At 38.0% G+C, this 11,980-nt stretch overlaps 1 protein-coding gene across 1 annotated transcript in view; it reads right to left on the reverse strand.

Moving 5' to 3' along the window:
• mtmr11 (myotubularin related protein 11) overlaps positions 1 to 4,370 on the reverse strand; it is a 32,357-nt gene extending 27,987 nt beyond the window's left edge. The window contains exon 1 of the mRNA XM_036539878.1: positions 3,829 to 4,370. Within this exon, the coding sequence (XP_036395771.1) occupies positions 3,829 to 3,885 (57 nt within the window). The 5' untranslated portion in view covers positions 3,886 to 4,370. The remainder of the gene's footprint in view (positions 1 to 3,828) is intronic.
• Positions 4,371 to 11,980: the final 7,610 nt, after the last annotated feature.

The raw sequence follows: 11,980 nt of genomic DNA on the forward strand, positions 1-11,980 counted from the left end.
GGTGTGCCTACACCCTGAAGTCCTATTACCCAAACAGAGAGACAGAGCAGAAAGCTTACCTCATTGTTTAGTGTTGACTAGTATGTCACTGAAGCATTTGGGGTGTTTACAATTTATTTTTACAGTGGTTGTCACGAGAGACAGGAAACACTTTGAGTTGACACAAAGAGAAAAAAGTGCTTCCGTTCCTAGCAAGTTGTTTTGTATCACTGGGGAAAGGGCTAGCGTTCACAGCCAACTGGGTGTTATTGGTTAACCAATGAAGCCAAGGCTTATCACCAGGCCTTGCGATTCGGAAGTACTAACACTGTAGTATTGCACAGCACCACTGCATTTATAGGTCTCTCCCAGTCTTAAGAGCAGTGACAAGCAAAGAGAGGAGTGTGATTTTTTTCATTTAAATGTATCACTCGTTTACATTTCAAACAGACATCAGATATCAAACAAACTGCTTTTGTTCGCTTTCTTTATAGGGTCATGATATGCATTATCAGCCTGATGCCAAACAAGCGATAATGCTGCTGCCCCAGCTCATGGAGTTTCTCTACATGGACTGTATTCATATGCTGCAAGGCTCAGCCACCTTCCTCTTCACCTTTATTTAATTTGATCACTTTGTCACTTGTCTCTAGTACCTACTAGCCACTGAAGACTCTTGTAGGGTGATGGCATCCTACATTCTTGGCACCCCTAAGACAATTACACAATTTTTGAACTAAACATTTCTTTTGTACTTCTGGCTGAATCCGGGTTTCTGATTCTTTCACACTGACCAGCTGAAGACATTAGAAGGCCTGCCTTGCAACATCCTGTCTGCCAGCCAATCTTGAAAAATTGTCACGAGGCTGCTGTAAGATGTGGTAAAACTGTGGCCAAATCTTACAGCATAAGCTTGGCATAACAGTTGCTGTTAACTTCCACCTCAATACAAAAAGCAAGTTGTATGCAACACAAGCAAGCAAACGAGGCTAAACTAGTAGGGGAGAGATGGCAGTGAGTCTATCAAGCTGTTTTTAACTTTTCAGAGAACATCACCCTATCATTCTATCTGTACTGTGTCAGGTGGCTAGAAATTTAAAGCAAATTATGACATTCAGTGAACAAAGGTCTGCAACAAATATGAAGAACCTCTGATTGAGGGCGTACCTTCTAGCCTGCACAGCACATTATGACAGCACATTATCACAGAGACACTCAGAAAATAAGTAAAGTGGTTCAAATTATTACTTTACATTTGAATTTTGTTAAGAACATTAATTGTGCCACAGCACAATCAATTGCATTGTATTATTTACCTGGTACTGGCTTTTAAGACCTGGTTGCCTTTATTCAAATAAAGTTTAGCGTAATTATACATCATTTTCTTTAAGGCAGTGTTTTTCTTCTCTTTCAAGTAAGCAAGTGTCATTGATGTTCTACTTTAGGGGAAAAATAAAGAGACTGTATCTTGATGTAAACAGAGGGGTGCCAAAGCTCCAGACAGCAATAACACCCTGCTATTTTCCCCGGAGGTCCTTGACATCAACTAAAGGAAATTATGTCTCAAATAAGGCAAGCTAAAATGTTGAATGTTCCGAAAAGTTTTAAATTAGGCATGCTGTCACTCCTTGATACTTTCCAAATTGCAGGCCCACGGAAAAATACGTAAAGCTCAGTTCCACGGTCACTTTTTCCCTTACCCTTACCATTTACCCTGCATGTTCATTAGAGAACTGCAAAGATGACACAGGCTAAAAACAAAGGCTATGCTACGCTTAAAGAAAGCCGCTATGAAGAAGGACTACCGTAACTCCCATTCAGTGAATTCCATTTCTCAGCAGCAACAGTAGCAGCCCATTAAATCAACCTGCTATTTTAGCACTCGAGGTCTATGCGACCCACTGCCTATTAAAAAAAAAATAAAGAAACACTTTGAATTTTCCTCTGACTGCCGTTTCCATGGCAACATCCAGATGTTGTGCACATCACGGCTGCCCTGCACATGAGTAATGCCTGAGGATATAGTCAGAGGCATCTGCTACCGTTTCCCCAACGGCCCCTTTAAATAACCATGAAGGCCAAGTGAAGCAGCTAAAGAGAGCTCCCTGCACAGACAACTGAAACAAGAAGCAAAACAGATCTTTTATCTGTCTAGCTATCTATAGCTCTCTCTCATATACATATCCATAGGAGCAGGTAGGGTCTAAATGCAGTCGACAAATTACAGATAGCCGGTCTGTTGTTACCCAGCTCATTTTTAAACAATCTCTACTACTAGTGAACGCTGTTTTTATTTTGACTGAATAAATGATTCTGCACATCATTAACTTATTTAAGTAACTTATGCCAGTAAAGCTCTAAGGTATTCTTGAGACGTTTTTGGCTATATAATTAGAACTGCAGGTTTGCAGTACATTTTAATATGGTGTTACTAATGTTGTCAACTAAAATGTGATCTCACCAGCCAGCTACATGCTGAAAATACAAACTGAAATACAGCAGATGAAAAGGTTCTGATCAGAAACGTAGTCTACGGTGGATGTGTATGAAGATTAGACTGTATTAAGTTACAGTGTATAAAGATGAAGAATGAATGTATGAGACTGGATTTAGGCAGGAGACCATTGTTATTTCAGTTATTTATTGCATTTAATAAATCATTCCTGAATGATACTTTAAGCTGATGGCCACTGCTTTCTCTTTTTAAATTTTTTTTTTAAACTTTTTTTTTCATGTAACATTGTTTCCTACAGGCAGCTGATATCCCTGCATGTGTTCTGTCTGTGGTCAATACAGTGTTGGCATATTATTAGTAGCATTATTATAACTACTATGTTTTATGAATGATATACCATTAATAAATTCCTTCCAACTCTGACTGGCTTGCTAGCAAAATGAACACTCAAAGTGTCCACTCACTGGACGGATTGGCTTGGGGTGCAGCTCTGTCATAAGTAAGCTCTGCTCCCTTGATCCTCAATTACACAGAGGGCTGCTGAGCATCACTGAGCTTCCATAGCTGCTTAGAGAGGATTTAGGGAGTGCAACTAATGAGTCATTGTGGAAATTTTATATATTTTATTTTTGTCATTCTAAGGCGTTCTTACACAGAGCCGTCTGTGGGCAGTTAATTTCAAATGTGGTTATATTTTTTTTTTCGATTTTGTGTTTTGCCAAGGTATTTTTTATGACATTTACCATATATCTTGTACGTCTCCTAGAAAATGCAGAACCACAAAAAATACACAAACAGATCAGTTTGCTGACGCTTATCTGTTTAAAAGAATTTCTGATACACAACACCTTCAGTTCAAAATCACTGAGTGCAGCACACATCGTCCCCAGCTAAAGTTGCACATCAAACAGCTTAGCGTTTTAATCTTTTAATCAGATGCTGATAGTTAAGCGTGGAAATAATTTTAAAGGGTGGCACTATACACCAGTGAGAATTACTAGTGCAGTTTGTTTTCCCATGACCATAACACAGAGGCACTTGTGTGATACGCCTTGAGACCGTGTGAAAACTGGGTGTGCTTATATAGCCGGTGAGAAATAAAGAAATAGCAAGTATTTTAAAAGACAGACAACTTTTTTTAGCTACCTGTTGACAAATACACAAACTGTCTTTTTTTTACGCACAGCAACGTGTTAATTACACACTGGATTAAAATAATTTTTAATTCACTCAATGTCCTTTATTACGATCACTGATTAACACCGCAACCCAGCTCCTTTAATTTCTAACGGCTTTCTTTCTCAGGGTGTGAAATACCTGCTAAATACCTGCGAAATGTCCTGACTATCAAAGTTGCATGTAGAAAAACAGATGCAAAGTCCGGTAAAGCCTACCTTCATATCTGGGACGATCTGTCTGACTTTGAAAGTAGTCTTGGATCCAGTTAACATTTTGACGTCTACTGTAGCGCTCTCGACTTACCGAAGAATAAAAAACAAAATCATTAACAAGCGATGAGCACGTAAGTAGGAGGTTTTTGTGTCAGCAAGAACAATTCACCAACACGGCTTTGATCCGCTCCATGATGGGCAGAAACGCAAAAAAAATTTCTTCACTTTTTCACAGCGATCTTGAACGAGAAGCCACATAGCTGGTGAACCCCGCTATATTCTCCGTTGCTCCGTACGAGCTAACTAGTTTCAAACGTCGCAATGTTCTCATAAAAGAAACCATCCTTTCCTCGGCTCTGAGTCGTTGTATCACGTCCTTACATCAGTTCAGCAATCGAAGCCGCTGATGGAACCAAAAACAGTGTCACACTTGTCCCTCTAGTCAAAACAGAATGGAAAAAAGATGTAGCCTGCAAGGTGAGAAGCTACATCTTGACTAGTCTCCTTCTGCCTTTCGATTTGTTTACCTCCTCGCCATAGTGAAAATGACACTGTTTCTACACCGTGAAAAAGAGAGAGGGGGTTGCGGTTCCGCTTCTTAAAGGGCCAGCATGGCTTTCCTAAAAAGTAAAACAAAAATTATGTCAAGGACGTTGTGTTCTCGTCGGACATGAACTGCAGACAGACGGTTCTTTCTTCTTACGGCTTTGTATGTTAAAAAATGAAATAATACAGAAATACCCAACTGACTCAGAGAGATAAATTAACTGAACGAGTCAGTAGCACATATTTTGTCCAGATAGATGTCAAGCACAGTACTTCAGTTTCTGAAACGCATGTTTACTTCACCTAAACAAACCGTTTGTGGTCGATATAGGCTTCAAAGCCGCTGAATCCACGAGTCAGACTATACATACTCAGGGCAAAGCACACTAATTTACAGCAAGGGGACCACAGGCTACTGCAACACTGAGTCTCAAATTGAGCAGACAACTGTGAAATAATAGTTTAAGTCCCATCAGATTCCTTGCTTTCTAGAAACTTGTTGAAACGGAACAAATTGAGACCCCATGGTTTAATTGCACTTGACACATGGAAGTGATTAACAATGAAAAAAGTGAAGGGTTACTTTCAACCTATTAGTTTCATTAAATACATTATCACCTCTTATTGGCAGAAAAAAGTGCTTAAGAATGAAAGATGTTAAGCTTTCTTTGTGGTTAAAGGTTACACCATAGGCCTATGTTGTGTCTTTAGGCTTTAACTTTAAATTCACTCCTCACAATAATCACAATGCTGTTAGCAGTCAGTGTAATTACAATGTTAAGAGTTTGTCCCCATATTGCATGTGACATGACTTTAGAAGAACCCTTTCAATATAAAAGTACATAATAAATGTGCATTTGCAGCAGCAGTAGCAGTAAATCACTGGTAGGCTTCATACAATGTGTTTTGGCATTTTGCATAGGGTACAGCACAAAGGTGTGGGATGGCATTCTAGTTAAATCATGCATATACACAGCTCATTGCAGAACACACTGCCAGCTAGAGCCCCCAGTTTGGTATTGTCTTCAACATTGACTCGCTGTGCTTTGCACATTTCACATGAATTTCCTGTGGCATTTCCTTTTTGCATTCCTATGGCTTTAAATTCAAGTGTTCTAATCAGAACAGCTGAGAACACAGCAGCTACTATATGTTAGAATAACATTTCTACTGTTGTTAGGGCCAGTGTGTACAGCACACTGTTCACTCTGAGCAATTTCCTTCAGATAGAACAGAGTCTTAGTGACAAATTTCAGGAACAAAAACTGCTTCTTTTTATTCCTATACCATCTCTGTAATAGACAGTTCACATGTACAGCGCATGTGAGTGTGCTGTCAGCAGTTTTTGAATGTGAATTTGCATGTCTAGCTCAAACACTGCTGATATAAATGTGTGCAAAGTAAAAGGAGGAAGACCCTGCAGGATGTCTGTCTTTGTATCACAGGCTAATTACTGTAAGTCATGGAACAGCAGCTTTTACCCATAGTGAGGTCACTGGCACACACCCCTGCAATTTAGAGGCAAATCTCAATTCTACATTTTCATGAGATCAAAAAGATACCATTTCAGAACTGAGGTGGTTTGTAACCAGAGCCAGGCACGTTCAATATGACAATGCTCAAGTGTGGCAGTGCTGTTGTATGCTTAAGTAATTATCCTTTATTGTGTCAGTAAACATCCAGCAGTATAAACAAATAATGTTTGTAAGAAAGTAAAAATGTGATTAGGCAAAAACTACAATAAGAAAACAAGAAAATTAACATTTAACCGTTGGATGCTTTTGAATGAAATGAGTTTGGTTATTGATAAAGTTGAAAATTGGACAAAACAAAAATCCTACACATATATCTTAAAAATAAAACAGCTTTGTGGGGGACAGGTGAACATGCCTCCTTCACATTTAGCCTTCCTGAACCATGCATCCAAATGGGTTTTATCTCCTCTTGTCTTTCCTTCACTCTAAATCATCCTGTACCTTCAGTTCCTTCAGTTTTTTAACCTGACATAACAAAAGAACCTTTTGTTAAATCAAAACTTCAGAGCAATTAGGGAAATTTGCCAGTCTGGCAAATATTTTGCCTGGTAATAGGTGAAATACAGGTATGCGGACTGTGACTATTATTTAAATTCAAGGGGATTCTATTATAGATGAAAAAAACCTAAACTACCTAAACTAACATTAATAAAGTGGGAAATCACAGTCTTTGGCCCTTTTGCGGTAAGTTGCCAATGAAGCTGCTAATGTCTACATACATTATGAGACATTATTTTGAAGCCAAATGTACATCACTCATTAGTTTGGAGGAACTGACGTACATTTCTTAATAGTAATTTCTTTCAGTATATTAAAACTAAAACAACACCTACTGAAACATTAGAACATTAACACCCACCAATATTTTTGTGATACCATGGAAAATATCACAAAAATATCAACTGCCACAAAATTAGACATATTTGGATATAAAATGTGTTGGATTTTTTAAACACTGGTAACCATATACCCATTTTAGGTGCTATTATTGTTCAGTGTGCAGCAATAGTCATTACCTGTCTACCTGTGATGTCGTGCAGTCACTCAAAGCATGTGGCACCTAAACCTTTGGAATGCCTGTTCAAAGCCCAGAGAAAGATGCAGTTTCCGCAACATGAGAAAGTACTATAGCAGGCATGATGACACACTAAGGCGGGTAGGTTTTACGAGTTATGTTTGTTTTGAATGTATATCTTCCATTTTCCAAATCATATAGATTACAGCAGCCTTCGTGAGCAAAAGTGGCATATAACCATATTACCGTAAACATTTAGGCTACCCAATGCTACAAATCCCAGCACTAAAAGTAAGTTGATTGCAGAAAGCTAGCCTTAAATCTGGAAACCCATTCCATGTGGATAGTTTCAAATCAATCAACCCTTACTTTAGAGGTTTTTCTGGTGCAGCTGGCTGTACGCACTCCACACACGTTTTCAAATTTGCAATTAAATTGCTGCCACAAATGGCATAAGCAAGGAGGGCTATAGTGCATGCATTCTCAATATGCCATTGAGGTAAAATAAATCACAAAGCTTGAATTTCAAAACATTTCATCTGACAAATAATTACTGTAAATAACGCACCTGGATCAAACCATGCATCAATGGCATGACTTGGAGAGACGCTATTCGATCAACCTCACCAGATCCACCAGGGGAGAAATGCAGTGCAGAGACGTCATTCAAAGAGGAAAAAAGAAACGCAGCAATTCCAGTTTGGACAGTGAAGAAGACATGTGTCAGCAGGCAGATTCATAAGTAGATTTAACCACAGGCCTAGCAGTTCATAAAATGACAGAGGTCTAAATCATAGGACACAATGAAGTTCTGGTTGCAAGTTTTTCCCCCACATTGAAAACAGACATTACATAAGATTCTCCAAGTTTCGTTGATAGATGCTAAATGCATTGTTAAATGGTTCCAGACACTGGTGCTTGCATCATCTGGAAAAAATCTTCCCTTACCTAATGTAAACTACAGAAGAAAACTTTGCATGGGCAGTACACAAAACACACCTATTAGCAGAGAAAAGGCAAGGGAAGGTTTTTACAGACTGGTTAAACAGAAGACCAATTCAGCCACTGTAGGAAAGCTTCCCATGAATATGAAAAAAGAATGCAAAATAACAGCCTGGGTTTCCAAAGCATGCACTGATCTGCAATATATCACATCTGGTTGAAAACCATAGGCCATTGCATTCTGCAGTAAATGAATAAATGAATATCTATCACAACCTATATAATATCCTGGTTCTGTTGGAGCAATGTGGATTTTATCAGGATTGAAATAAAAACAGATTACACTATAGGGGAGTTGGCCCATTTCTCCATGTTTAGCTTTTTGAATGAATAAAAAAAGTTTAATTCACATCCTTTGACTACCTCAACCCTGGTGGAAAACATAAAAACTCTGGTATATTCCTCTAAACTAACACAATCATATATTTGGTGAATATTTCCATATATTTCTTTTGGTCAAACGCAAGTTTAAACAGTGTTTATTGTTTAAGTCATACATATTTCAGGTCCCCAGTATCTGGAGTAAAATGGTGTATTTCACATGTTAGTAAGAAACAAACAAAAAGAACACACCAACAATGAAAGAAAATGAGAATTTATTCAAATTATGCAAAACACTAGGAAATATAACCAGGTGTTCTCCTCCAGAGAGTACAGTCCCACAGCATGAGATCAGCCTAGCTAAGAAAAGACAGTAAAATGGGTACAGTGAACCAGGACAGGTCAATCTGTTAAACTAAAGTAATGACACATTCAGTTAAAATGCTTTGTGTATGTTATTTCCATGCAGCAACGTCAGCACAATACAAACTAAAATATGCCATGTAAGGTGGTTGACACTCAATTTTAGATCCCACTCATGTCATGTCATAGGACCATTGACCAAAACGTGCAAAACAAAAAAAAAAAATGGGTAAACTATGTAGTGTTAAAATAAAAGCAAACATATCCCTAAACAGGGAAGAGATTGCTGTAAGACCTTTGGTTGTTAAACATGGTCACATGTTCTAATTATAACCAGTATAATATGTGAAAGTAGAAGTTGTGGCAATTATTTAAAAAAGCTATGTGAAATTAAATTAATTCCCCACTCCCCCACCCTTGGCTCCAACCAAACAACAAGAGGGAGATAGAGACAAAAAACAGGTCTGCTCAACACTGAACCACATACTAAAGAAAATCCTCATTTTCTTAGCTTAACATTCCAAACAGAAAACTTCCCAACACAAAAAGTCTGACTATAAATTATATTATCAAACCAGTCACCCTGTCAGTTTGTTAATGAACAAATAAGCTTGATCACAAGAGACCACTATCTTGGTGAGGCCCTTTGTGGTCACGCTTGAAGGCCAGTGTCCAATCCCAGTGAATACTGACTCAAATGCAAGTCCAGGCTTTTGCAAAAAAAGCGGCCTCTTTTTCCTTTTTTTTTTTTTTTTTTGTTTGTGATTTTAGTGTCCAACAATATACATTCTCATCAATCTTTAAAAACACTGTAAAACATTGTTTCATTTTTAAAAAAATAATTTGAAGATACACATTTGTACAACTCTCAATTTTTGTTTTAAATACAAAAAACGGTTTGCAGTCTTATTGAAGTCCGAAGCGCTGGAACATATTTTATACTCCCCATTCTTTAAAAAATGGACAGTTTTGTAGCTGCTGTTAACTGTATTGAGAAAGAAAAGAGAAAGGAAAACGCACACACAAAAAGGAAGTTGAAAATCGAAGCAATAATCACACGCTTGAAACCCTCATGGTTTTTCCGTTATTGTTGTGAAGTGGATGTAATTCAAACACATATGTATGCATACATACACACACACTCAAACACACAGAAAACCACTGTTGTAGACTTATGAGGTTGTTCCAGGAATTAAACCCTTTTTTGCTTCACAATACTCAAAAGGTAGGTTTTGAGAGACATTTGAAGCGTAACTGAAGGATTTCATTTTAAGATCTACTTGTCAAATGCTAGGAGAACGTAGCTTAAACCTTAACCTCAAGTTTGTGAGCAGCGGTATATGAAACTGTGTTACTTGTGTTACTTTCCCAGTCAGACCTAATGGGAATCATACTGAAAATAAAACAAAGAAAACATGTTATTGACATTTCCATTGTTGAGTTTGATACACACTCCTTCACAACCCAACAGTGTTCTTCTCAAAGAAACAATTTATGCATTTCAAATTAATCTGATTCTGTGATTTCATGTTGAACACACGGAACACATTTTTCTTACAATCAAAGATGCACAGATGTTGTTTAACCCTTAATATTAAAGCAAGTCTGCCACCTCCTGGGCAAACCAGTGAACTGCATTTTGAAATGACACCTTTACTTGAAATGGCCAAAGTAACACCAAGCACCATCTTTTTCTTGTCTACATGGCCCAAATAATTCAACTGTCTTTAATAAATGCATTACTGGGAAGAAAACACACCTTAAATATAGATGTAAAAAAATTTTTAGAAACACTACATGTCTCAGTTTATTTGTAAATGGTGCTGTTTATATAATTGGCTATTCCAGACTCCAGATTATGCATACATGTCAATCATATCAGGAACTGCCAGCACTCACTTAAAAAGCTTACATGTCGATCATTAAAAAATAAACATCTTCAAATACTCATTTATGTATTCATTTAATATGCATTTAAACTCAGCTGCTTTCTGATTTCATTGGAGTTTCAGAATCTGTTTCCATTGAAGTTACAGGTTAAGGGACTGCTCACTGTATTTAAAACTTGTGAAACTTTTAGGTGCAAGTCAATTAAAACTTCGTCTAGCTGTGTGTTGTAAAAAAATACTCTCCATTCCATACAATGGTGACCTTCTTATGGTTAGTATAGTCTTATAGCCTTTTTTAGTTCTAAATTAATTTGTTCAGGAAGGGTAGGCAGAATGTGATGACCTCAATGCTTATACCACTGCAAAGAATTTTGTGTGGGCTGTAGTGAGCAAGAAAACAGCTACTGTGACAAAACACAGCACAGTGACATCAGAACACTAAGCACTCATACCCTTGGTGACATCCTCTGCACTCTAAAGCTGGATTCATATTAGAAAGATGCCAACAATCTGTCACAAATCACCAGAAACAAAGGTGAGTTGAGCAGACTTTCTCGCAGAGCAGTCAGATACATAAAAGGCCCACCTGATTACAGCGGATTCTAAGTCTATTCAGTGGCGTGCTAAGTGACATCACAGCCATGGACACTGACCCCCTGTAGAGCCGGGCTGTGCGTCTGTAGAGACGCTATCCGTGGTCCTGAAGCGATAGAACAGTCGAGCTGGCTGGCCTGTAATGTTTAAGTATCAAGCCATTAGAAAAGTGCTAAGTTTGTGCAGAAAGCGCTTGAGGGACTGCAGGCAGGACAGTGGACTAAATGCTAGGTGCACTGCCTTGGATTGCCCTGGGCTGGACTCTACTGGAGGAGATAGTCAAAGGACAGCATTACTTGCACTGGAGCTGTTAAAATTTAGAGCTCTTCAACTCACCCAGTTTTACCCAGCTTTCTTGGAGGAACATGGAAACATATGGAGAGAACATTCACTTTTTAGCCTATGTTCTACCTGAAACATTGTTTAAGCAGTTCATTTGAATCTACCAACTGAATAAGGACCAGTAAAACTAAATGCATAGCATAATCTTTGCATATTAGTCTCAATCTTTGCCAATATATCCGGAAATGAACAAAGAACACCATTTTACCATGACAGCCACCTTCTTTAAGGGGGATACTAGAATCCTGCAACCAGACCAAACAAACCTTTATCTAGCAGTATTTTGCAATGAAGGACTCATATTTCTGGTTAAAAATAAAAATTTACAATACCATTCAAGCACCTAGACAAGAACTACCTGCATTGGACAGTGTCCCATTCATCTGTCTATCCCAAGCCTATCTTTAGAGTAAAAACACTGTAAATTACCAGCAAACACAACCAACAGAAGGCAAACACACTTTCAGTCATGATTAAATTTTCATAACAGTCCACATTTCCACGAAAATACTGTTCATCGGTTTACAAAAGCTCTAGAGACAAACTGT

Source organism: Megalops cyprinoides, chromosome 10, assembly GCF_013368585.1.
Source record: "Megalops cyprinoides isolate fMegCyp1 chromosome 10, fMegCyp1.pri, whole genome shotgun sequence".
In the NCBI taxonomy this organism is placed as follows: Eukaryota; Metazoa; Chordata; class Actinopteri; order Elopiformes; family Megalopidae; genus Megalops; species Megalops cyprinoides.